The following is a 27144-nucleotide window of genomic DNA, read 5'->3' as shown; positions in this document are numbered from 1 at the left end:
ACTCGGAGAAGGACACGCAGTGCTGCATGCACTAGAAGTTTCCTGGATGAACTTGGGGCAGAGCAGGGGCTGGTCAGCCTCACCACATGTGCACTGCGTTTTTAGGACTTCCCTCCAGATGAGAACAAGCTCTGCTCTCAAGCCTAACAAGATTCAAAATGGGTGAACACAGAAGTGTGTGATGAACTGGCTGGAGTGGCCATAAAACACGGCCTCAGTGGAAAGCTGTGGTGGAGACCTGACATCTGACTTCAGGGAAAAGAGAGACCATTCTGTATCAAAGCCACTACCAAATCCAAGTGCTCACCGCCTCTGCTGTCCTGCAGCTCTGCTAGAAGGCTGAATTAATGTAATAGGATTACAATTCCTAAACACAAGGTTTTTTTTTATTTCTCTGTGAGCTTTTCAGGCTGTTTTTAGGCTTTCCATCCAAGCCAGTAGGACTAGAAGACTTTTCTTCCCCCTGTGGAAGAGGGGTGAAAGGCAGGAATCCCCTGCAGGTATGATACTTACATCCCGATTCAGGACATGAGTGATGTCCTTTGTTACCATTTAAATTGCTCTGGTCCTCTCTACAGCCTCCCCCTTCCCATACCCACACGCCTCATGACAACTTCCTCAAAAATAGTTGAAATATTGTACTGAGAAAGGGAAAAATACATCTTTTTTTTTTTTTCTCCTCTGGTCCTCACTCCTACAGAATGAAATGCTGATGATTGCCTTTGCCTTTCCTTCCTGCTGTGTCTTACACTGGATTAGACCTGAAAAGCCATATCACCAGGCTTGAAGTTCAATTTATCAGTGCAGTCAGGATTGATTTGTTACACTACCTATTCTGGGGAAACAAATGTCTCCATCGCTCTCCTTTCCAATCCAGGCAGACCTTTGTTTTGCTCAGATCAGCTATGTAATGCAAGAAGCTGATGTTCCATAGATAAAGGCAAAAAAGCCCTGCAGAATCCTGACTAATCCTACCCAGCCTGGCAGTGCCAGAGACTGGTGCTGCTTGCAAAGTGCTCCCTTGTCACGTTGGTGGCTGCAGATATTGGGCAGAAGGAGTGCTCTTTGCCTGCACTTATCCCTTGCTCTGTCGTTGTCGTTGAACAAGTGTTAAAAAGTCGTAGAAAAAGATTCTTGGGTGACTTACATGTCCCTTTATCACTAACGATGTTATAACTGGACAGTCAGCTTTGTCCTTGGAGCCCGATTTCATAGTAAGAGCCACGGTGAAGACAGTTGGGTTTTGTACAAGTTTTCAGCTACTTTGTACTAAGTAAACAGACTTTGCTGCTGCTATTGACTCACTTTTCTCCCCAGACCTTCTGGGAAGGAATATTGAGAGCTAACCGTATAGATGTGTGCAATTACATTTTCAGAAGGTGGATCAATAGGAGGAGTTGTGTTTGACCTCGTTTTCTCTTTTCACAAGTTATGTATGTGTCACATCAAGGGAAGGGTTAATGCTGAGCACTCCTGCAGATGTGCTGTGAGAACGACTACTGCTGGTGCTCATTCTTTGAGATAAAATGAAAGAAGTAGTTGCTCTAAAGGAGCTTTATTTCCTCAGGTAAAAGCAGGATTTCTTTCTCATAAATATGCTGCAGCTAGACACGAAGCACTCACTGCCTGAAAACAGCTCTGCTCTCAACAGCTGAAGCTTACAGGTGAGAAATGGGCCCATGCAGCCCTGTCTTGGGGGCTGGCAGCTGTGAAGCTGCTTGTTGTCTGGGCTGAGGCTGTGGAAGACTCTCACATAAATTTGGGGAACCAGGTTGTGCCTGGGATAGGCTCCTTACCAGCCTCCCCGCTCCTGCTGCTGCCTTCTAAGCCAAAGTGTCAGCTGGGAATTCAGCTCTCAAAGTCAAAGGGCTGCAGCCCTTTGGGTATGAGATTTTACTTTGTCCCCTCCTCTGTAACTTGAGGAAATATAATGTCATTAGCTTTCTTCTAAAAGGACAAAGAGAACAAGCTCAACATCACTCACTTCCTACCTGAAGTAGCCCTGAGCATGTTGGGAGCAGCGTGACCTACGGGGTTCCCCATTTCTGAGCATTGCTGGCAACTTGATTTCTATGTTGGGCTGCCCCTGGCAGGGCAGAATGCAGAAGCAAGGCTGGGTCAGTGTTTTCCAACTTCCCAGCAGTTTAAATTGCTGAGTTTTGCAGAGCTTTAATTGCATCAAATGCAAAGAGAAAGGGATAGTATATCAAACTAACACATAGCTAAGCACATAAAGAATGTAGGGACTGAATTAACAGAAAATAATTCATATGCTGCGGGTGTGAATTGCTGAGTGCAGCAGAAGGAAATCCCTATTTCTTCTTCATCTTTTTTCTTAATGATGTGCAGTACCTGGAAATAAGAAGTTGCAGAAGTGTGGTGGGAAGGCCATGTGGGGATGTTGTTCCTCAACACTGAAAAATGATAACAGTGACTTTGGAGAACCATCCAAGAGTTTCTACTGCCTCCAGCCCGCTGAAGCAAGCCCGCATTGCCTTGCTGAATGAAGGTGTCCAAACCCAAGCTCCACACCTGTCACTGGAGGTCTTACTGTGACAGTAAATCTACAACAGATGTATTATTCAAAGCGATAGAGGCAACAAATCCCCATGTGGCCTCACAGTACTGCATGCTCATGAAAGCTGGGATCAGCTGCGATATTTCCCTTGGCTCACAAGAATTGCTGAGCTGCCCCCAACCCTCCTGGAGCCTGTCCTGGTGAGAGGAAGTGACAAGAAAAACACAGCTATACCTGCTAGAAAAATGTGATGAGGCCAAGGACGGCAGGCACGAGGTGCTGGTGAGTGTGAGCTGTTAAGTGCAGCCACGTTCTAGGTCTTTAGGCAAGGCTTGATCTTTTCTATAAACAAATAACGCACTTATTTACATGAATAATCCCCATTTCTTATGTAAATTATTTCCCTACTGTCACTTCTGCTGCAAATAATTTTCAGCATAATTACCACATTTACTTAGTAAATGTGCATTCGCAGGGTAGCAGTCTGTCCATGGATGCTCCTCACCAGAGAGGCCCAGAGAGCACCGAGGGAGCCTGCACTGCCAGCAACACACACACTCCTCTTTCTATTTTTGTTCTGATAAAGCGTTTGGGGACCATTTTAGTTGTCTCAGCAAGAGCAGAAGGATGCTAGCATCCTGCCTCCATCCCAGGGAGAGCACCTGCTGCTGCAGGAGGCAGCCCCCCCCTTCCCCCCCACCAGCTAGACTGCTGTTTGGGCTTGAACTAACCATAACGAGGCAAGGCACTCTGAGCTGCAGCTTTCCTCTGGGGATAAGGCTATCTTAATTTTTTTGTGTGTTTAAGTTGGTAATTGCCAAGGAATTTGAAAATCATCCAGGTTTTACCACTCTTAATTATGTTCTCATGCATATGCATCATCTACTTGTGTGCTCATTACTGCAAAGAGATGAGAGCCTGGAACTCTGGAGCAGTTTCCTTCAATTATCTCATATACACCAATCTTCCAGTGAAATATCCCTCCTGCATGGGACGGTCTGACCTGTTCAGAGCCTGTCTTGCTGTCCCGAGCAACTCCTGCTCCATGCAGATAAATCATGATGCATTTCTGCCTTTGTGCCTTGCTCCTGCATGGAGCTCCCCCTGGCTCCTACCACCATCTGTGGATATACCCATTTGGCAGGAGTTATTATAATGTCCCAATGGAAATATTTCAACTTCTTAGGACTCTGATTCTTTACCTGCTCTGTTTGCATTGATTGATTGTTCTGGCCCAACAAGAGCCTCTGGGATGGACAAATTCTAACACATTTGAAGGCATTAATGAGGTGTTACATAGGGAAGGAAAAATAATGCTGTTGGGCTTCAAGCTTGTTCTTGCTCAATAAAAGCAGAACAAATGTATGTAATTAAACATTACTTTGCTTTCTAAAGAGCAGCCTTGAATTTTTGTCCAGCTAGTGGGTAAACCAAGCCACTCCTTTGCTTTCCAACCAGCAACAATGGTTTAGTGATGGGCCATGAGATGTTTAATCCGAGTGCATTCAGTGCACAGTATTGTTCCCACTGCAGGAGGCAGGATTCATAGCACTGCATGTCAACGTGGAGCAAAAGAAGACCTTCAGGTTTCTGCACAGAGTAGCTGCTCCCTTTTCCCTATTTTTCAAAGAGATAAGGGACTAGTTATCATGTTTTGCTTTGAGAACAAGAGTTGGCCTGATCAAATAGCAGTCACTGTCTTAATGCATTTGGTTCCATGTGGAAGAAACATCTATTCCTATACATTTCACCTAAATAATGTGGTTGAAATCTACAGAAGTTAGGTGGTATGTGGCTCATTCTTTCCAGTTTTTAGATCCCTTGTGGGGGGGAGGGCTTAATAGTCAGGGAATTTTCTCCTATGTAAATTTTATAGGACAAAGAGGTGGGTAAAAGACATCCAGCTGTGAAAATGTTCCTTCCCACAAAAAAGCCTGGTGTAGTGTTGCATGCTGCCAGCTGTGTTAATGGATGCCTACATCCTGATTGGCATCTGCCCATGCTTACGTGTCAGAAGTCGAGATTTGGCTCTGAAGTCTGCTTAACACCAGCACACGTAAAGACAGAAGTATTAAAGGTGATGTAAGGACAAGGCTTTCTTCTGGCTAAGTGTTCCCTCACTGATCACTGACTTGTTTTCTATTCTGCTCTGAATGCCACCTGTCCATACTGCAATTATGGTCTTGAATGTGTTGAAGGGACATGGTCGTGCAGCTGGATAAAAGGACTGATTCAACACAGAGTAACAAAGGGGTCACTTCCTTCGCTGGCAGGGTTCTCTGCTTTCTCTCAGAGATGGATGGGGTGTGTGTTTGCATGCTGGAGCATCATCTCCCAGAGCTCATCGTCGTCCGTCACGAATTCCCTGCATAGAGTGGGCTCCTCCAGCTGTGTCTGTGCATTCCATCCATCAGTGCCACACAAGCTTGGCTGAAGGTGGGAGCTGCAGGTGAACATTTTGGAGAGTGCTGCGTCCCTTCTATTTGCAGAACAGCTTGTGTTCCTGCAGCTGGCTTGGGAACTTCAATTAACAAATGCTATTAATGTAGCTCCCCTCTTTATTTATTTATATTTATCTTATGCATAGCCTTTTCTGACAGCTTAAATCTTTAATTAATCGGAGATGCCACTGTGGAAAGTGTGCTAGTGAAGAATGCTTGTGACTTAATTAAAAAGGTACAAAACGTCCTTTACCATTTCTGAAAAAGACCTGCTTGCAACTCCAGTGTTGGCAAAAAGCCCACGAGAATTCCTCTGTTCCCATTTTTGATGGCAATGGTGAGGTGCAGAAGTGGTACCATTTCCCACGTAGAGAAGGTATTTTTCTCTGTGGGTGACATCTCACGTGTGAATGGAATGCTCAAACCCAGGAGTATTACTAGCAAAAACTGCACTGAAGCAGTGCTAGACTGGTAGAGCTGGTGCAATGACATCTGAAAACGTTCTTGTGCTTTACAGATCCTCTCAGTACTTGAAGTAGCGAGGAAAGCTGCTCTTCCCTGTCCCCCTCTCTGACTAAAGGCAGAACCCAAGGGCCACCACCCCATGCTGTCCCTGGGAAAGGTCCCCTCGCCACTCCAAAGTGCTGCCCTAATCTTGCTCTCACAGAGCGATCCCTTTACATCAACTCCACAACGCCGATGTGAAGAGACAAGCTGACAGCATCTCCCTGTCCTCACCTGCACACAGGAGCCTTAGCTTTCTTTCCATTCACTGTGCAGTTCTGTACCTCCACAGTCACCCATGCTACATGCCCATGTCACAGGCCCTGTTGCAGCGAGTTGTACATCACCATGCCGAGCCCTGCCGATAAAGCTTTCCCTCAGCAGAGGGAGTTGTTTCTCAAGGTAATAAGAGACCATTATCTGCATTTTTGTCAGGTCAGCCTATTTATTATCTTTCCTGTAATCTAATTTGTAATGTATCTCCTTGATATTTCCTGTATTTCCACCTATATTTTGTAATAATTTCCTCTGAAAATCTGAACTACAGAAAAGGTGAGGTTTTAAATCCACCTCCCAATGAAAACAGCCAGATGCCTTTCTCTGGAAAAGCTTTTCTGCCTTCTAGCATGGGGTGAGATTCAGGAAGAAAAGCACAGCCCCCTCTGCAGACGTGCCAGGGGGAATGCTGCATGACAGAGCAGCCAAGGTCACCTCATCTAGGCCAGCAGAGCACCAGCAGCTACTTTCTGCATAGGGTGAGTTGAGCCTTTGGATCTCTGCCACCCAAACCTGCGATACTACTGGGGTCTGGATCTCTGCCACACAACTCTGTGATTCTATTGGGATCTGAATCTCCAGCATAGCTGGGCTCTGAATCTTCGTCACCCAACTCTGTGATGCCATTGGGATCTGAATCCCCATTTCATAAATCTGGAGTTGGAACTAGATGATCTTTAAGGTCCCTTCTAACCCGAGCCATCCTATGAATTCTGTATTTTTGGTTTGACAGAGATTCCTGTCACAGAGAGGACAGAGGGAAGCATACGAGCGGACAACCCAAGAGTTGGGGTAGTTGTGAGATGAGAGGACTCTAAGCTGTGTGAAGAGCCATCACTGGTGCACCTCAGCTGCTGGGAATTTCTCACAGGTGGTCCTTCAGGAGGAAGTGTCAAAGAAGTGGAAGAGAGCAGCAGCTACACCCACCTGTGGGCTCCCTTCAGGTTTGGGGAGAGATGTCTCTTGGCTTAGTGGGCATGAAAATGGGTTCACAGTGGGACTAGATGATCTTAGTTGTCTTTTCCAACCTGTGATTCTACAGTTGTGGTGGTCTGACTGCTCCAGCCTGTGGCTGGGGAAGATTGGGTGGTGTGACAACGATGAGCTGCTGTAAGCTGAAGTTTGACCTAAGCCTGTCTGCTGAACCAGGATTTCATTGTTCTGGTAGAGATGCTTAAGAGTCAGGTGGCCTGAAGTCAAAGAGAAAATGCCCACTGGGGGGATGCTAGTGAGCATCTTTCTGTGAACGTCCCGAAAGACATAGATTAAGTTACAGGAGAAGGACTTACCGAGCTCTGGAAATCCCATCCCAAGTTGGATGGGATCCACAAAGGGGCATCGAGTCCAAATACAGGCTTCACCCACCACCACCCCAAACCTTATGTCTGAGTGAGCTCCTTGAACTCCAGCAGCTCGGGGCCATGCCCACTGCCTTCTGGGGTATGCCCTTCCCTAACCCCCTGACCCTCACCTGGCACAGCTCCACACCATCCCCTCAGGCCCTAGTAAATAACCAGCGGCTCCAACACTCACACACTTTCCAGCATTTGACATATTATCTTCAGTTCATTCCGTATGTTACTTTATGCACAGGTTCCTGCTTTTATGGGGTTTGTTCTACAGTTTTCATACCAACACAAACGACTCGCATCTGCTTCGATAGTTAATTTATTTGCTAATGTCTTCAGCAAGAGAAAGCTCAGCTGCTGCACTATTTCTCAGCAGCGTGGAGAAGCAGTGGGTCAGGGAGGTGAGTAGGGACAGCTGGGCAAGGGAACTCTTTCCCAGCACCTTACGATGCTTGATTTCTCTTGGCAACGTGCGGGCAACTTGAGTCTGCGCTGTGTGGGGCCGGCAGGGAGCATCCCCGGGGCAGGGCTGATGGTGCACCAGCAGCCTCCCCGCTCCGTGTCGATGATTATGATTTTATTTTCTAAGTGTTCTCGACGGCTCTGGAGACTCGCATCTTCTCATCCAAATGCAGTAATTAAATTCCACCTACCTGAATTCCCCCTGCTGTTTCAATTGGATAAATTAATCTTCTCATCATGTCTGAACCTTCCGTGCGTGCTGTTAAACACCGCTGTGTCACCCTCCCTCCCCACGGGTCGGGACCGGGATCGGGATGAGGAGCGTGGTTCCGGCGGGGGCCAACTTGGCAGCGCTGCCTGGAGCGGCCCCGTGTGCGGGCGGGGGGGGCACCGCGGTGACCGATCCGCGCGTGGGGCGGGTAGGGCATCCCCTTCCCGGAGCGAGCGGCTCCTGCTCCGGCACCCCTCCCACCCCACGGCGGTGCTGGTGCCGCCTCTCCCTCCTCCTCCCCTTTCCTCCCCTCCCCTCCTTCCTCTCCTCCTTCTCCCTTCCCTGCAGCGCACGCACAGCCTGGGACTCGCATCGCCGGTTCCGAGGCAAGCGGTCGAGACCCCCCCTTTTTCCTCCCTTTACCCCCTTTTGCCTTTTTCGGCTCCCCCCACAGCCATGAGGCGCCCGACCCGCCGCCTGGCGCTGTCTGTGCTGGGGGTGCTCTGGATCGCCGCTCTCCTCCTCCTCTTCTTCGGGGCGAGGAGGAAGCCGGAGGCGGAGGGACCCGAGGGCCAAACGCCAGAGGTAAGCGGGCACCCCCGTCCCTATAGCTCTGCACGGAAAGTTTCGCTCCGTCCTCGCGGTCGGGGTCCCTCCTCCGGCGGGGAAGTGATGCTTTGGGCAGGGGGAGATCCCCGCTACCCCCACGTGCCGCGGCTGAGCCCGACTTTGCTGCTGGGACGGAGCGCTCAGGCTGCCCCCGCCGCAGGGCATCTCCGGGAGCCGCGCTGAGCCGGGGGGGAGCGGCCGGGATGGGCAGCCGAGCATCGGCCGTTTTGGGGTGGTACTTACGGTTATTTTGCGTTTCCTACTGTTGTTCCTGTTTGTTATCGTTGTTTCTGTTCGCGCCGGCTGTGGTTTGTGCTCGGAAAGCAAGCGGCAGCTCCCGCATCCCGGTGCTCGCACGTTGCTGTGTCGCGATGTGCGGCGACAGCGCAGGAGAAACGCACGGGGCAGCAGAGCCAGCGCTAAGAGGGAAACCGAGGAGCCCCGCTGCCCGAACGGTGCGGAAGGCAGTTGGGATGCAGGGGTCCACCGCTTTGATGGCTGCGAGTTGGCCGGGCAGGGCGTGGGGCTAACTTCGGAAAGCACCTCGATCAGCTCCCACGCTTGGTGGTACTGCTGTAAGTCTCGAGGAAGTGGATGGGGGGTTAGGCTGGTTTAGCGAACTGAAGGTGTGCTGAGATGAGTGCTTATCGCAGCAGGGGTGTGAGCCCACCAGCAGCACCCAGCAGAGCAGCAGATGTGAGCTGCCCGCGGCGTGTCACCTCTGAAGCTGTGAACTGATGGCTTTACTGGGGCTCCCTGCCCTGCTGAGGGGAGCTTCTGCCTTCTCCTTCATGCGAGCCCAGCTTCTGGCTCAGCCCTGGCCCTGGTCATACCACTGCTCTGTGTTGCACTCCAGTTTACTGCTCCCCAGTAAAGTTTGGGGCCAGCTTGGCCCCATCATCCAGCAGAGCAAACTTCAGCCCCCAGGTTCTGAAGCTGCAAGTGCCAAGTTGCCTTAACTCCAGTAATTTGACTGCTAGAATTGCCTCTCCTTCATTTCCTCTGAATTTTCCATCAAAACAGTTGCATCCCCTTGAGATTGATAGAGCACAGATTTTCATTTTTGTCATGCATTACATTTTTGGCTTTGGGAGCTGCTTTGGAGTGGTGTGAATGATGTGCTGCTGGCTGCAGGGACGCGGTGCCGCCTCAGTTAACCCCACAGAGCTGGGGCTCACTCTGAGGTCAGGACAGCAGCAGCCAGAGCTCCTTCTCCCTCTCCTGATGCAGCCCATTCTGCAGCTGTGTGAGCAATGTACACCACCCCAGAGCGGGTTTAACCTTTGTTCCCTCCTCGTTGGGCTCACATCCAGTGCTGTGTGCTCTGTTTAGGTCTGTAGAGCTTGTTGTTGCAGAGAAGCTGTTGGGATAGGACAAATAGGACAAATTCTTCCTCTTCTTGTAGCACTGCTATCAGTCTGTCTGCCCCAGTGGTTTGCTGGCTGCATGCATTGAGAACCAGAGAAGTTAACTGGGCTCACTGTCCTCCAAGCTCTCGTTGAGACTTCAGTCTTACTGCAAAATGATGCTCCCTGTAGGGAAATAGGAACGTGTGGCCTGTGCTCACCCAGCCCCTTTGCTCTGCTTTGCTTTGGAAAGGGGGAAAAAAGAAAGAGAAACTGGAAAGAAAAAAAGACAGAAATGAATAATTTAGTTGCATTAAGAAATAATGAGAAAGGCAGATATGTGGGTTTAATTACAAAGAAATTCCCAAACTGATATGTGCACGTGGAGCAGTGGTATCTCACCCACATGCCGGCTCCTGCTAGTGGCTGTGGGGCTGGAGCAGCCCTGGGGGTGCAGGTGGCAGCCCCTGGGTCAACTTGCTTCCTCTGCAGGGGGGATCTGCTCTGCTTTGCATCAGAGCCCTGCCTCCGTGGGGTGAGCCTCTGCTCCAGGACTGGAAGGGTAGAGGGATGTATTCAATATTGAGTTTGGGGTTTTTAGTTTTGGGTTTTTTTTTGTTGTTGTTTGTTTGTTTGTTTGTTGTCGTTTTTCTTTTTTCATTGTCTCATGCATGCTGGCTTGCTTGCTTCATCTGATGGATGGCTGAAGCACGCTTGAGAGTTTAAAGCAGGTCATTTGTGAGCTGGGTGGTTGGAGAAAGGCTATGGATGAAAAGTTTCTTTTATTGAACAAGCGACCTAACAGGATGCACGTGGCTCACCTCAGCATCTGCGATGCGACAGCTCCTTCCTGACTGTGCTCAAATGCAGCAGAGGGATGGCTCCCAGGGCAGGGTGAGTGCTGCACCCTCACTGCCTGCTCCAGGAGCTCAGGATCCTGTAGGATTTGGTCTCTGAGTAAGAGGATGCTTGCCTTTGCATGCTTCATAGCAGCCTGCATTTCCTTCTGCATCATTGCCATCGAGAAAGATTCAGCACCTGGAGCTCAGCTGACAGTCTCCAGACACTAAATCCCTTTCAGTTTTATAGCAGTAGAGCCACTTAACAGATTAAAATAACTGCATGCTGCAGAAATTCATATCTTAACAATTAAGGGATTGCAGTGCCAAATCTGTCACGAGGAAGAAGGTAGAACAGAGAGGCTGATGCTCAGTGTGCCCAGCTGGTGGTTTGTGTAGGTTCAGAGAGAGGCAGAAGAGGAAAGTTGTGCTGCCTGGGTATGAACGTGCTTTGAGGTGTAAAGGAACAGTAAAGGAAAACTGATTTCTTTTTGCTGGCTGTGAAAACCCTGTTAATTCTTCAGCTCTCTATGAGAGTTGGACACTGCTGGCTTGACCACGTGGTTAAAAGCACTGGGAAGCCTGAAGGACTCAGAGCAATGTTTTGTTCAAAACCCCCAGAAAAGGGGAGAGGCGTTGAAAGAAGCTGGAAAGCTCAGGTCATCGATACCTGCCTCCAAGACTGGAGCCTGCACCAGAATTTTAGGCTTTATCATCATGGAAGGGTCTTTGAGATGAGAGATGTTATGGAGTCTGATGAGACACACCTGTCTTAATGGGGGAAATACCTCTTGGCACATACGCTGTGGAGACTGATGAGAGGGTTTTAAACTAGGATTGATTTTGGAGGGGGTCACTGTTAGGAGTACTGAGATCAAGCTGAGGGAAGATATGGCACCATCTGAGGATGACAAGGTTATTGAGAGCATCTAAAGGATGCTCCGAGGAGTGCTGTGGGTTCAGGATTGCACGTGAAACATTTATATACCAACACGTGCAGTATGAGGAACAAATGGGATGAAATCCTTTCCGTGATATGAGAGCGCTGTCATGATTTATTTGGATGTAATCAGGGCTCAGGGGCTGTTTTGATAGAGTGTGCATCTTCTGCTCTTCCCAGGCGTTTCTCTGGTTCTGGATCTGCTGTGTGGTCTGTGCCTCCCTTCAGGTAAGGGGAGCTAGGCATGCTGGGCATTATACTGGGGTTAGAGGTGACAGTGCTGAGTCTGTGGGCATGCCACAGTATTGAGACAAGCAGTTTGCCTTTCTTCCTCAAGCTCAGTAGTTAAAGTCTAGGGCAGAGTACCCCACGACAGGTGTGCTGAGCTACTTCTGCAGGTATGCAAAAGGAGGAGCATGAGCAAGGCCAGCACAGCACTGTTCTGGGAGCACCAGAGTTGCAAATAGCACAGTTGTTTATGTATGAGTGCAGTGGTACTGTGCTGGAAAACCCAGATATAGCTGCATGTGGGTTTTGAGCTGAGTGCTTCCCTGGGATTAGCAGTTTGCAAAGTATATGTAAGTGAGACAATAGTGCCTTCCCAGTGAGAGAGATGACAGCGTGAGCTGCAGTATATTGCAGAAGGTGCTGGCAGTGCTGAGCATTGGCTTTTGGACCTTGTGCTGAGGGACAGCCTCTGGAGCACACAGCCACCCCACAGTCTGGAGTGCCCCCTCACCCAGGGAAATCAATGAGACTGAGTTGCCCCACTGTTGAAGGAAGCTGCAGCCTGATGTTGGCATGCCTGAGATGGTCAGCACACGAGATGCTGGGCTCTGCTCTTATTTTTTACTATTATTTTTCATAGCATTTTAGCTCCCCAGCCTTCCCCGTGAGCTCGTGTGTAACTGCACATATGAGTTCTGTGGATGATATTGGAGCTGGCATTAGGCAGCCCACGGGATGCCAGCGTGGTGCTTCTGCGTGACTGGGTGTGAGCTCTGCTATCTTTGCCAGTGGAGAAGCCGTAGAAGTGCAAAAGCAACGTACTGCTACTGTGAGAAATGCTGCTGTAGCCAGCTCCCTTCACTAGGGCAGCCCAGCAAATAAAACCCATTATGGGGATGTGTCTGGGGAGAAAGCAGAAATCAGATCTGGTTAAGAAAGATGTTTGCGTGAAGTAGTAATTATGTGTAGTGTAACAACAAAGGGTGCACTGGACTGACTGTTAATTGGAGCAGCTCTGGTACTGGCTGTTTGCTTCTTGCTGCCTTCCTCCTGTTTAAAGGAAGGCACGAGGGCCAAATGACTGTCAGACGAGTTTGCTCTCTATCCACTTTCTTGTGCAATAAAAAAAGCCGTGTTCTCCCCTTTCTCTCACAGTGAAAGCTCAGATTTTGCCAGTGACGCTTAGCACAGTTGCTTACTAAGCTGCAATTAAATTGATTTCCCACTCTTCTTCCCTCCGATGTCTCAGCAGGAGTCGTTGCTGTAGGAAGTGTGAGCCAAGGAAGTTTTCAGGCCCATCCTTGTATTAACACTGCTTTGCTCCCTGCACGTATGCCCAGATGAGCCGTGCACCATGTCCCCTACCCCCCAACCCTCTGTGCCATCCCCAGAGAGCAGAGCTCCGTGCTGCCCTCTGCTCCCTGCAAGGAGCTGCAGCTGCCATGAGGCTGCCCGTCATCTGCTCCTCATCTGTATCCTTCACCATCTCCTCTGCCCTCCTTTGGACTCACTATAACAGTGTGACTGAGGGTTTGAAGTCTTTACCTCCTCAGTTTTCTGGTGGTGATGCTAGCAGTAAACCTGATTGGGAAGTGATATGAAGAGAGCAGGGCTTACGCGCCGTAAAACAAATGGGCTCTGAAATCACCTTCTATTCTCTAAATATTGTTTGCAAAGCGAAGGAAATAGAGACAGATTATTATTATTTTTTGAAACTGCTGAAGGAATGCGTCCAAAGGATGTAATTTGGCCCAACCAAGGAGAGTGAGGCTGCTTTGTCCCAGCTTTCTGAATGGCTTTGTCTGCATTTAGGCACACATCATTTCCTCCTCAAGGACCACTGCTGGCATCAGACAGTTACAAACACACCTCATAGCACATTACGGAGGTGCTCAGCTTGCAAGTAAGAGGAAGGCACGTTCAGCAGGGTGAGCACTGACTGCAGCCCTTCATGCTGACAATGATCTGTACAGACCTCATTTTTGCACATTTAATTTTTCCTTAATTGTTGTTAGGTGCAGGGGAGGAAATATTGGAATTAGAGGTAAGAGTATGCTTGTGGCTCATGCCAGTTCGTTTTAAAAGACCATTGCTTTGTTTTTTCTTTGTTCTCATGTGTTTTTTTCCTCTGAGTCAGGGCATGCTACTCTGCCCAACTGGTAATTTGGGGTGCTTTGGGGTGACAGTTACAGTGTGCTTATGGAGTCTACGGAATACAAGACAACATGGCTTAGTTTCTCCTATGGAAAAAAGCAAAAGGCAAAGACAAGTTTTCCACTTATGCTCTCCTGTGTTGTGGTGGGAGCAGAGTTGGGTGGGGAAGGAGTGGGGATGAGCTGCTGTGTTTGCAGTGCCCACCGCATTTTCCTCTTATTTTATTCCTTACCTCTCCTTGCTGACCCTGGATCTCATTAGTGAGGGATGGTATTGTTCAATTCCATGCAGGCTGCTCAATGCTCTGGGAGCTGAGAGCTCCCTAACCAGTAACAATTGCATTTGCATAGCTTCCTGGGTAAATAAGGGCATGCATCCCCTTTGCAGAGGTGATATGTGGAGAATTTGGGCACAACTTGAAGCTATGGGGTGATCAAGCCTACAAACAGCCTGAAATCTGCAGCAATCTCACAGGCATTGCATGGTTGTGCAGAACAGGGCTTAAGGCTTCTAACACTTTGCCAAGTTTGCTGTTACTCTTGGAGCAAAACTAAAATATTTGAACTCAAGTGGAGATACTTTCGCTGCGTGCAGTCCCTGCCCTGAGACTTGGAGAGGGACTGATATCTCAGAAAGGTCACCAGGATTTCCTAACCAGGAGTGAACCAAGTTATTCCTTCCATGGTTTTGTACGCCTGCTCTGTAGCCCCGTGGCTGTTTGAGCAGCACTGTGTGAGTAGGCTTTGGTTGCTGCCCTGGGGCAGCAGGCTGTACAGCAGCACACATGGGTTCAGCACAGGGGTCTGTCTCTGCATTAGCTGGAAATGAACTAATCCAAGTGTAACGTACGTCTTTTAATCTCAGTCATGCCTATGTGGGCACGCTTATTTGAGAGACAATATTATTCTGCTTCAATTAGTGTTATATCAATATCAGCTAAGTAATTAAAGGTGTGAGCAAGATGCCAGCGATTTATTCCCTTTCTCTACAGCACAAGCTTTACTCAGATGTGGAGGGGGTGAGAGCTGGGTGAGCAAGCATGAGGCCAGCCACAGTGTGTGTAAGCCATCTCACAGCTGTGTATTAGGAAACATTTTTTCTCAGGAAGCTTAGCAAGGTGTTACCACAGGCTGCCCAGAGAGGTGGTGGAGTCACTGTTCCTGGAGGTGTTCAAGAACCATGGAGATGTGACACTGAACAGTGTGGTCAGTGGGGATGGGTTGGATTTGGACATGATGATCTTAGTGGTCTTTTCCAACCCTAATATTCTATGATTGTGTTTTTCCCATCTTGGAGAAACTGTCATTCTTTGTTGTATCAGGAAGGATAAAGCAAAGCAACTCCCACTTTCCTCCTGATTTCCAGAGACTCTCCTTTGAAGGCTGTGCTTCCCATCTGTGGGAAACTTTTCAGAATGATATTCATCCAGCAAAAAAGTAAAGATGTTGAAGAATGAAAGTTAGTTATAGACCTTTTTTCCTTTGAGAACAGGCTAACATTTAAACTGAAAAACACAATATTTTCTCCTGAGAAGCATTCATATTTTTGCAATGCTCAGAAATGCCCACCTGCCCCAAATCCTTTTCATGTGTAACACAGGTGCAGGGGTGTGGAAATGAATCTGTTGAAGGTTTCGGTGTTTTCACACTCATTTTCTCCTTGCTGGGGCTGATTTTGGATGCTGCATTAGGGAACCCCGTGAAGCTTTATCACCTGGCAGCCGGGGTTAGTGCCTGCGGTCGTGCTGCCTGCCTGTGCTCTTGCATGGAAGCCACAGCAAGATTACAAGGGCTGTTAAGTGCCTGTAATATTCATGCTGTTAGAGAGACCGTTTGCTCCTGCGGGCTCTGCTGTCTGCTGCTGTTTGCAGAAGTATTACACTGATGATTAAATTGCCAATGCTACACTGCGTAGCATGGGAAGCCCCTCCAGCCAGGAGATTTAAAGGCAGCATTAAATCTCTCTCCTTTGCCCATCTCCTTTTTTCTGGATATCTCAAGAGACAGAGTTTTCTCAAGAAACAAAATATGCAGGGAAAGAGTTCAGAGCCATGACACGAGATAGAAGATGAGCCCCTTGCAGACAGGTTAAAAGCATATTTGCAGAGAAGAAAAGGAGCTGGAGGGGGGGTCAGGTTAATAAGCCTATGGTGCTGCTGCACACAGCATGTCCTCTTTTCAGATGACAAGGAGACTTGGAGGGGCTCTGAGGACATGCCAGAGAGAGTAAAGTTGATAAAAGGAAGCTGTGCATAATTCTTTTGGTGCTTGGGGTCAGGCCCAGATTGCCTCCACTACAAATCAGTGTGCTGAGCCAGAGATATATGGTAGTGCAGTATGTGGGGTGTGATGGCTAGATAAAGCTTTTCAGGCTGAACCAGCAGTAGACTATCATAAAAGTGCTCCAGTCTGGCGCAGATTACCTGAGGAGGTGCTGCTCCCCATTTGCTCCCTGCAAGCAAGCCCTGCTTGGTGTTGGCTTTGAGAAGCATCCTTTTCCCACTGTGCTCATCCTGCTGAAGGCTGATGCCTCCACACGTGCCTGGTTTCCCTAGCTTTCCTACAAGGAGCCTGGCTGAGATAAGCCCTTGTGGAGTAATCATTAAAGAACCTCTTGGTTAATCACTCCTGTTGGTTAGTGTACAGCAACACCTGGCTGGGTGCTGGGGGAGGCTCATGGAGTGCCCACTGATTTCAGAGCAGCTCACACTGTGGTGCTACTCACTGAGAGAGTAGTGTGTACTTACAGTCATGGCCCCAGGAGGACTCAGGTTTTAGAAGAGAAGGAAAGTGGCAAAGAAGGGTCTCTCACTAGCCAACATTGGGAGAAAGCATCGTGTGCATGGAAGTTGCTTGTAGCCAACAGGTGCAGTGGGCAGCAGTGTCAGGGGTGAGGCATCTGGTCCACAGGCTGAGGGTGAGTTGCTGCCTGAGTACAGATGCCGAGCAGTAGTGTCGCCACAAGTGTCACAGTGTCCTTGGCAGCACAATTTGATGGACAACTGATGGAGGAGAGGACTGAATTCCACCTGTGAATCGGGTGCCACAGGGAGTGCCCGTGAGGAGCTGCCTCATCTCCCTGGCTCTGTCATGAGCAGGAGCTGCAACATCTGTCTGGAGACCGCCAGCTGGGACAGGCAAGATAGATTGCTGCAGATATGCAAAAGGCTCAGCTCTGCTGTTTTCCTCTCTGTCCCAGTTGATGTTCTGGATCATTGTAAGCTCCATGGAAAGTTATCCCTGGTGGCAATGTTGCTGCCTGTAGGAGAGGGGACCCCAGAGCTGGGCTTTGTGCTGCTCGAGAGCCTGTGCTCACTGGGAAGGGAGAACCAAATCCTGTTGGTTTCAGTAACAGTGAATGGCAACTCAATTTCCAGCTGAAAAGGTGGGCGTTAAATATCCTCTTACCGGCTGCTGTTCAGACTCACTTCCTACCTGAATCTGAGCAGAATAGGGCTGCCCAGAGCAGAATTGCTGAGTACATTCCCTTTCCAGGTACTGGGTTAATAAAATCATTAGGAGCCAGGATAACAGAGGAGCCTGGCATTATGATGTTTCAACAGCCTGTTAAATAGAGCTGATCATTTTCCTACAATGCTTTCTTAAAAGGAAAAACAAACAAAAAACAACAAACCCACCCCAAGTACTGCCTTGTAGCTGTGATTTTTGTGCTCGCTTTTCAGAAAGCAATTCCTGGCCAGGTGGAGGATGGAGCGTCCTCTCTCACCTCCTGCCCGACCCCAGCTGCTGCAGGAATGGGGTGCAGAGGCCCTTTCCTCATTACTTTTGTGTGGAGGTAGCAGCTGACAGCCAGCTGCTCTCATAATAGCTCAGTCTCAATGGGCAGCGCGTGGCTCACCTTCCAGTGTCATTACCGGTCTCACTCAGATTATGACGAATGAAAGTATACTACTAATGCAATTTCCCCTTTTTTTTTTTTCCCTTCTCTGTTTAAGCTCTCCTTCGCATTTCACTCCGTTTTGGCAGTGAAGCTGCTTTGATTTTCGTTGACAGACAGTTTGTACTTTTCAATTTCAACTCCTGCAACATGCTGTTGTTACATTTGTTTTTGTAGCATGTGACGACTTGGCGATTAAAAACAAAACGAAGCCATGCTCACTGAAACAACAGGTCCCTTTGCACACTATGAAAACAAGGGGTTACAGTTTCTGCTAGTATTAGGTTTTCTAAGGGCCAATATAGGTGCAAATCAGGTGCTTGAGATTGGACACAGCTACCATGGGAAGTGTAGCAGCTGTTGCCCCTTGGAGAGCAAAGGGGGATCCTGTGGCTCCCAGGGCATTATCAGTTGGCACGTTGGTGTTTGCTTGGGAAGAGGAAAGCCATGATATTTTATCAGACTTTTTAGAACAGGCAAAATAATATGAAATCTCACAGTCTGTGGAAATATGCTTTTCTCTTTCAGGAATTTCCCACTGACTTTTTCCACTGATGCTTCAGCAGAAAGCATGAGCTCAACCCTGCTAAGAGCTATGCTGCTTTTCCCTCAGCTCAATAGTGTCTCTAGCTACTCAGTGCTCTGCATGGGGGGCCACTAAAATCCTCTGGAATCAGCTGCTGGTGTTTTTAGTTTGCCCTTACTGCCTTGTGTGATTTAGGAGTCTGGAGTGCCCAGGATCTGGCTGTGAGCCCTGAACTGCAATTGGGGTGGGTGAATGCAACTTTTAGTGGCAGGACTTGTAGCAATAACATCACGGCTCTGACACCAGTAGCCTAAATTTCTGCCTGTCTCGAGGTAGTTGAGTTGCAGGTGGGATCTCTCCTCTCTTGCAGAGGTTTGTGCTCACTGAGGCTGCAGTGTGCATTCTACTGGGGATGCTCAGGATGTGAGCATCAGTCCTCCCCACCTCATTCCTTTGTAATCATGAGAGGTAAACCCAAAAACGCTGTGTTTCAAAGGGAGGTAAGGGAACATTCCAAACAAATAACCATGGCAAACATTCAGAGCAATTTATGGCATCACTATGTTTTTTTGCCAGCCTAACAAGCAGCATGTGGAGAAAAACATCAGGCTGTGCGTGGGATAATTTTCCCCTCCTATTCCTGCAGTCTTCATTAAATAACTAGAGCCAGTGTAGAGGCTCTAAGACTCAGCTCGCAGTAGTGCTGGGGTAGCTCCCTGTGCCAGCCCCACTCCTCACTGCAGAGGAGTGTGGCTGGGGAGCAAAGAAAAGCTTTGCCATCTGCTGCCCCTGCTTCAGGGCTTAGAGCAACATGGTGGGTCCTGTGTAAGGCTGCAACAAGAACTGTGCTCAAAGCAGGGCTATAAAATCCCTTTCCTTTTGCACATCAGTTAATTAATTTCTATATTTAATGTATTTGCTCTTCATGAGTCAACTGTCTTTTTCTGTAATATTTTTTTGCTCAAATATTAATTTGCACTGGCATAGGGAATGTTTTAAAATGAGCCTTGCAGAACTCTCCATAAATGTCCTGATTGCCTTCATCAGGCTTCCAGCCCCAACAATCCTGTGATTCTCCTCCTGCTGCTGGAATACTTGCTCACCTGTGATGGCCCTTGTGCTTTCACCACTGTCCCTGGTTCAGCCAGCTCTTCAAAACATTATATCAAAGCATGATGAAGAATCCAGTTCCCTCTGTTCACCACTGCCATTTGTGTCTCAGGAGATAAGGATGTGGTGGTGTGTCTAGTGGTGGAGCCCATCCCATTCTGTGGTGTTTGACCAGCTGTGGTTCCCATCTTCATTGGGGTGCTGGACAGAAGGTGAAAGCTGAGCCAAAGCCAGCAGGTTACAGCTCAGGTGTGCTGCTGGAGGTAACATTTCCCCAGCATCATGCTGGGTTTTGTTTTTCCCTTCTCAGTTTGGAGGAATGTATTGTCCTGATGTGCCTCGTTCCTGCTGTGTTGGTTCACTTCAGCATCCTGAGTTTGTATTTTAGGATAATGAGGATTTTGCTGAGAGCCTGCTTCTCTTTTTGCAGTCGGGAGGCAGCAGATAGGTTTGGTGAGCAGAAATATATGCTGAACCCTCTCTCATTGCTGAGCCTTTGAGTGCTTTGCAAATATGATTTTTCACATGACTCTGAGCGAGCGTTATTGCTCCTGTTTTAAAGCAGACACAGGGGTTGCTGTAGAAGGAAGGCTCCCCAGTACAGATGTTTGACAGCTCCCAGCTGAGCTGGCATAAACCACCATCACAGCTTTCATTTCTGTCGAGATGTTATTCCTTTTTTATTCAAAAAGAGAGGTGCACTCGAACGCTCAGCTGTACTCGGCAGTTCTGCATTAAAACTCACTCTGTGTGGGAGGGAAAGTCTCTGTTTGTGCAGCCGGCTATTTCTGGTGCCTTGCCCCAGACATCTGTGTTGGTGCAGGCAGAAGCATCTGCTTCAGGCTATAGTGGGACTCCCACAGCCACCTGTGTGCCTGCTTGGTGTTTCTGCTCAGGTGCTGCCCTTCCCAGCACACGGCATGTAGGGTTGGGATGAGGCCAAGGGTGGAGGCTCAGTTCCATGTCAGCCAAGCAGTAACTGTCCATCAAAGCTATGTTTTCTTGATTGATGACTACAAAAGTCCTGTGTTCCTTATTGCAGAGGGTTGTGTGTCTGTGAGAGGGAGTCGGTGCCAGGCTGGGGATATTTGTTTCAGTAATAACAACAAAGCTCAGTGTCTGCTTGCTGGTTTCTGTCCAGGTCCCTGTGCTTTTCAGAGGTATTTGGAGCCTGCTGCAGCACGTAACTCAGAAGTAGGCTTATTTTTTGGTTTTGACTGTTTCATTTTTTTTCCTTTCTGCCTTTTAGACATGTGCATAACTATTGATCCCATTCAGATGCTGCCATCATGCATAAAAGTGGAGGAAGGCTATAAGATGCTCTAGACTTTGTGCCAGGGAATGTCTGATGCAGGGGATGTTCAGGTGCTGGAGCAGAGCAGGAGTGTTTTGAAGAAGAGGCAAGGCAAAGGCTGGGAGCAGGGGACTGACCAAAGCAGGTAATTCTGCTGGCCTCCAGCCTGGTGTGCATCTATTGCACCCATGCTCATGTATCTGCTTCATTTCTGGAAGAAAAATACTTCTCAGTCTTGTCACTCTAGGCAAGGAGGTGTTTTTTGCAGTGCTAGAAGGGTGTCTTTGCTCCAGAAACAGCTGTGATTTTCCCAGCACTATCTCCTCCCTCCCTGCAGGGATGATTTTACAGTTGTAGAGGAGGCTGTAAGGCAGCCAAACCTCTTCGGGTCACCCCCTGCCACTGCTGAGCTCGGCACAGTCCCTTGGCATCCCTGCAATACACAGCCCTGGAGCCAACAGAGGCAGTCTGGCAAAGTGCTTTATGTATTTCTTTAATGAAATACCTTGCTCTCAGCTTATTTATTATTATTATATTTATTACCTGTTCTTCCTTATCTTTGCCACCTTCTCTAAGGAAGGCAAGGTGGCTTATGTGTGTCATAAAGGAGCCCTTGATGGACTTCCACCTTTCATTGCAGAAACTTTGTCAGGTGCAGGTTCTGACAGATGTTTTTGGCTGGCCTCAGGGTGCACTTTTGGGTCAGATCTACCCTAAGATGTTTCTTGGTCCTCAACACAAGCTCTGGTCCCTGCTGCCAGCCTCGTGTCATCCTTGGACTGTCCGTACTGCATGGAGCTGTTGTGTCCAGGGTCCTCCCTTTGCAGCCTTTGGCACCCTTCCTTCCCTACAGTCCTTTCTGACTAGGCTTATTTATTTTCTAGCTCACAATACCTTGCTATGATGCATTCCTCACTAGCCAGGGTATTTTTTACCCTATTACTGAGCTGAGATGGAGGAAGGTTAAGGAGGACACACATGCTCTAAATTATGTTGCTGTATCTCTGGTGCTGTCACTCACGATGCTGCCAGCTCCAGGATCTTGCAAACATTCTGGCAGCAGGTACCAAGAATCAAAGGTTTAGATCAGTTCTTGCTGTCACTAATGTTTTATGTCCAATTCTTCCTCGAGGAGAGTTCCGGGGAGGATGTGCTGCTGGTGATGGTACGAGCGTCCTGCAGTATGGTGGCAGTGACCTGAGCTCCATCTGCTTCTTCCTGCACATCGAGGATTGGCTCTGTACCCAACATAGGTTACAGAAACACTTGCTTCTGTGCAAAATGTCTGTGGCTCAGACCAAAATTTGGGTTAGTCCCAAGAATGGGTTTTCCAAAGATGTGAAGAGGGGGGAGGCTGGGAATTTCTCAGCAGGCTGGTGCTATCTGAGGAATTAGCAGCAGGGACAGGAAAACTGAGGCATGGCTCAGGAGAGTTTGGGGCTTGTCCAAAGCTGGCAATTGAGTGTAGAAGCTTTGATTGACAGCATTTCTTGCCAAGCAATATCTCAGGTGGAGGTGGTTGTGCCTTGGTGCCCACCTGGTAAAGCTCTGCTCCTCAAAAGCAATTAGTTGACAGAGGTGCAGGATTTTCTGTAAGCTTCCAATGAACAGTGAAAGCAATGCATATAAGTGCCCTGTGCATTTGCAATTATTTTATTTTACTTGAATATCTCTTCTCTAATCTTTTCTTTTTCTCCCCACCCTGTCAGAATAAAACCAGGTAAAATAGAAGCTAAGCTTTCCCTCCCTTGGAGGCACTTTCCCTTATCTGGCAGCGATGCTTCACATGTGGCTGCCACCGATCACCCCTCATTACTGTGTGGTTTGGAAGGGGAAAGATAGCAGCATTAGTGTCTAAAGCTGTGTGAAGATCGCCATGGAAGCAATTACCAGATGGATTACCACTGCCTTTGCTGCTGTGAAGAGGCCACGCTGGGTCACAGATGCCAAGCGTGTGAGCAGCAAGATCCCTTCCCTGAGCAAGCACAGGGGCTCTTGATGGGACTCATTTCAGAGCAAGATAGGGACCTCTGGTTTTTTTGCCCTCCCTTCCCTTCTCTGACCTTTGGCTTCTATGCAGAAATAAGAGCAAAGCTCAGCTGGAGACTGAGTGCAGCTGTGGGCTCCTAAGTACTAAATCAGCTGCCATTCTTGCTGAAACATGGGAAGGCTGCTTTGACCTTCATGGCTGAGAAGCAGATCCCATATGCCCTGAAATGGCTCACAAGAAAAACAAATGTCCTCTGCCTCTGCAGTATCTCCTTTTAGCTACCCTACTTACTGCCCATGGGTCTGTGCAGTTCCCAAATGCCTTTGACTTCTGATGATGCCAAGACTGACATGGGCTGGGGGCCAAGGGTGGGTGCTACCTTTCTTTATTTTCTGATTAAAGCACTGCATAATTGCGGCTAAGCTTTGGAGGACCATGCTAGAGCTTTCCTGCCTTAAGTCTCCCCACCATATAATAGCCAGCTTTCCCTCTCCAGCCTTGGACAGCTCTGGGCTTTGGGAGGACAGCTAGGTGTATCAGATCCTTCAGACCACTGACAGGTATCCCAAATCTCTTCCTCAGCCGCTGTACTGAGCTGGTCTTGCTGTGCATGCCAGTGGGGATGTCTGGATGCTATACCCTCTTTGAGGAGGGGCAGAGCTCCATCCAAGGAAGGTCACGTTTGGAGAAACTTCTCAAGTCAAGGGCTGATTTCTGTGCTGAAATCAGACTTGTTTGGGGAGAGATGTTGTCTGGAGTGTCTGCAGAATCTGGCGTGACACAGGGTTGCTGTGGGAGGTGTGAGTCCCTGGAGTTTTAGCAGCTCCCTGACACAGCAGAGCAGGACAGGGACATTGAGACAGCCTTGGGCAGCACACAGCTGCTACGTGCCGAGATGAGGAAGGCATCTCACTGAGCTGCAGCATTTTGCAGCACAGTGGTGATGTGAGTCCTTTTCAGAACCTTCTCAAACCTGTGGCAGAGAGAGGGATGAAAGCTGGACCACAACTGCAGGGTGTTTTAACAGTCAGGGTGCAAACATCCACTTCTAATAGCAGTGCTGGCCCCACAGTGTCCCACAGTGATTTCTGTCTGAGCGGAGGGAGGACCTGCCCCGAGTTCATTTTCCTAATTGCTGCTGACAGACCCATAGTAAGGGTGTACAGGTGCTAGCAGGCTGGGGATGACAAGCACTGACCTAGCTCATCCTTTCTGGATGGGTTGTGGCAAAGTCTGGAAGTTCTGGAGGATTTGGTGTTATTAAAATTATGAAAAAAAAAAAGATAGAAATTGAGCTTCACGATGAGAACAGTACCAACCACAAGAGCATGGAAAGTACAAACCTCACTGGGAAAAAAGGGATGGGATGAAATAGGGCTGCAGACATGAGACTCAGGGAAAGGCTTATTGAGAAAATCTGTGCCCAAGCACGTGTAGTTTAGAATGAGCAATTGAGCCAAGCAGACCTGAGGGGTCTTGGGGGAGAAGAGGGAGATGACTGAAAATCCTCTCCTTCCTACTGTGTGCCTTCAGGCACAGACAGAGCTGGGTATTCTCTTTTCTCCAGTCAGCAGCTTGGTTTGTGCTGACCTCCTAAATATTCAGCTCATTATACAGTGTAACGTATAAATAAAACAGAAGCAGGCAGCAATATTCTCCAGGAGCATATAATCGGCTTCCTTTCCTTTTTAATTACACAGGATTTGTCTTCATGTGTCAGGCTATCCTGTGAACTAATTTATTGTTTTAACAAATTAAAGTCTGATCCTGTACAGCTGCACACACACACCTGATTCTGTGGAGGGACACAGGAAGAAGAGCAACTTTTGGACTGGAAATTCAAGGGAGTCAATAGCTGTGTGTTGCTTCTAGATGTCAGCAGTGTGAACCTTGGGGTTAGGAGAGCCAGCCAGAGATGTGGAAGCTCTGTTCTTGCAGCTCTACTGCAGGTTGACAAAGATTGGAAAAAGTAACTTCTAGTATGGTTTTGGCAAGGACAGAACAAGTATCAGTCCCATCTGTGAACCCTCCTGTCTCATGCACAGTGGAGGATGCAACGGATAAGAGGGCTGGTGAACTATCAGGTTTCTTCTCTTTTAAGGGAGAGATGCTCAGTCTTCCTGGGCACTGAATCAGTGAAGATCTAATGGAGAATGGGTAAATAGAGGAGAATAGACCGTAAATTACTGAAAACAGGGCAGGAAAATATTACTTTCTGCCAGGAAGGCTAGAAATTCGTACCTGCTAGAAGGGTTAGGAGAGAAGACTGGAGAAAGGCAAATGCACTCATCTCTATCATCACAGAGAGGCAGAACATTCTGTTTCCATCACACTGGAAACTGCAGAGGTCTCCACAGTGGTTTCTTGTGATCTGGGGTGTGTGGTACTGGTCAGAAGTGTGCGTTGTCTCTGCTGTATGGAAGCGAGAAGGTGAGACAGGGAGCACTGTCCAGGTGTGAAGCTCAGGCCCAGACTGCTTGCAGGAGGCAGGGGTATGTCTTAACTTGGAACCACTGCTGGTACTGCAAGTGTTGGCTAATGAGCATGGGATGAAATCTTTCTCCCTAGCAAAGCCCTGGAAACAAAATTTGGCCTTTCATCAAAGAAATGAATCTGTCATCTTTATCTCCTTGCAACTTAAAGTCTCCTGATTTGCAAATAAATTCCCCATGTTGGTGGCAGCCCTAGCCATCCGTTAAAAATTAAAGCTTTGGTGCCCTTACTGAAAACTGCATCAATAATCCTCTGGCAGCTCTTTGTGCCTTCATATTTGACTGGCGAGTTCAGCAGATAGAAAACTCTGAAGGGTATTTTGGACCCTGTGTATCATTTATTGAGGATACAAATGGAAAACGCACAAAGTGCTGATCCTAGCTATGATCTACTTAACCATGGTCCATCTGCCTCAGCTCTGGGATGGCTCCTTGTGCCATATCACCGGCCAGCAGCCTGTGCTATAAGCCCAGATGAGCATGGGGACACTGAGACGAGGCTCTGGAAATCCGAGTGAAGAGACAGAACTGGAATATTTCCATCCAGGCAGTGCTTACAGACCCAAGTTCTCAAAGGTAAAGATGCTCTGCTATGTCCATTTTTCAGCAAGGGTAATGACAGCATGGCCCTGGCCTCAGGGCCGTGGGGACACTTACTTGGAGGTCCTCAGGGACTCGTGCTGCTGTTGAGCTAGCAGAAAGGAGGGAATGTGCTTCAAAAGACAGAGCTGTGTGTGAATGTGTGCGTGAGACCATGCACAGGCAGGAAAAAAGGTCAGTCGCAGCAAGCTCAGTGATGAATGATTTAGAGATCCTCTAGAGACCCAAGTCAGGTGACAGACTTTGCTAGAAAAATGCTTTGTCTTAATTAGGTATCGATATTAATGTTTGATTTGATATTTCATCGTCTTTCTTCCCTCAGCAAGTGGGACCTGAATGGTCTCAGCTCTGCTGGGAGATACTGAATCCCCACCTGGGGTTGACCTTCAGGGTTTACCCCGCAGAACTGCCACCAAGGTGCACCTGTGCCCAGATACTTCTGCAAATGTCACAGCCCTCAAACAAAGGAGGTGGAGCTTCTGCTTCCCTGGGGCAGAAGATTGTGAAGAGCAAGTGACAGCCTGGGCCCAGAGCTGCCTCCCTTTCCAGCACGTGTTTGGTGTCAGCCCCAAAGCGGATGAAGAGGACTTTGAGCCAAAGAGGCATTTAAGCAAGTGATTAACTGTTAAGCATTTAAACAGTGACTTCTGTGGACTCACACAAATGCTTGGAGTTGGCTAACTTTGTACTGACATGCTTGGTTGGCTCAAAGGCTGCATGGTTTGAGAAAGTAAGATAAGCAGAAAGAGGGGTGGGTTTTGTGCCAGTCTCCCAGCTGCTGCATGGTACCTGGAGTACCCCAGAATGGGACTGTGGGCACAGAGCCCGGTCCCAGGGGACGTGCCACCCACTTCTGGCACCACCACATGGTGAAAAAGAGCGTGGCCCTGCTGCTGTGCCTGTCCCTTGTTTTTGGAACAGCAGGATGGTTGGGAAGGGGATGTTAGGATGTGGACTATAGCATAGACAAAATCTATCCCAAAGCATTACTTGCACCTTGATGCTCTGCTTTTTCGAGTGCCCCGTGTGCAGTCCCACTGCATTTGAGCGAGTCCCACTGGTATATTTAAGGAGATGGGGAAGAGGATGAAAGCAACGTGATCCCTTGCTGTTTTCCCCTGCTGGGACTGCTGTCCCTCTTAGTTCCTGCTCGGGCACTAGGGCACAGGAGGGATGAGCCCTACTCTGAAGTGTTATATATAATCCCTTCAGATGTCATTAGTGCCTTGGACAGCAGCAGCCCTATAATTAAGCCTTCTGCTTGCAGGGGCCTGGCGCTTTGGCTTGATGTTTAAATCTCATTTGTGTAATGCCTGGCTGCAATTCCTGCCGAAGGATTACCCTCTTTCTTTGGTGTC

General features: G+C 48.4%; 1 protein-coding gene across 3 annotated transcripts in view; it reads left to right on the top strand.

The window, feature by feature from the left end:
• Window positions 1-5661: 5661 nt before the first annotated feature.
• GALNT14 (polypeptide N-acetylgalactosaminyltransferase 14) overlaps window positions 5662-27144 on the top strand; it is a 67303-nt gene continuing 45820 nt past the window's right edge. For 2 of the 3 annotated variants that reach the window (XM_065739632.1, XM_065739631.1), the window contains exon 1: window positions 8218-8346. In XM_065739632.1, the coding sequence (XP_065595704.1) occupies window positions 8218-8346 (129 nt within the window). Of the gene's footprint in view, window positions 5866-8217; window positions 8347-27144 lie in introns of those variants that run through there. The other variant, XM_065739633.1, reaches the window with a different exon arrangement.

Source organism: Cyrtonyx montezumae, unplaced genomic scaffold, assembly GCF_038088225.1.
Source record: "Cyrtonyx montezumae isolate F1298 unplaced genomic scaffold, pur_monq_1.0 scaffold_24, whole genome shotgun sequence".
In the NCBI taxonomy this organism is placed as follows: Eukaryota; Metazoa; Chordata; class Aves; order Galliformes; family Odontophoridae; genus Cyrtonyx; species Cyrtonyx montezumae.
The sequence above is the reverse complement of the archived record's forward strand: the minus strand, read 5'-3'. Positions and strand labels throughout refer to the sequence as shown.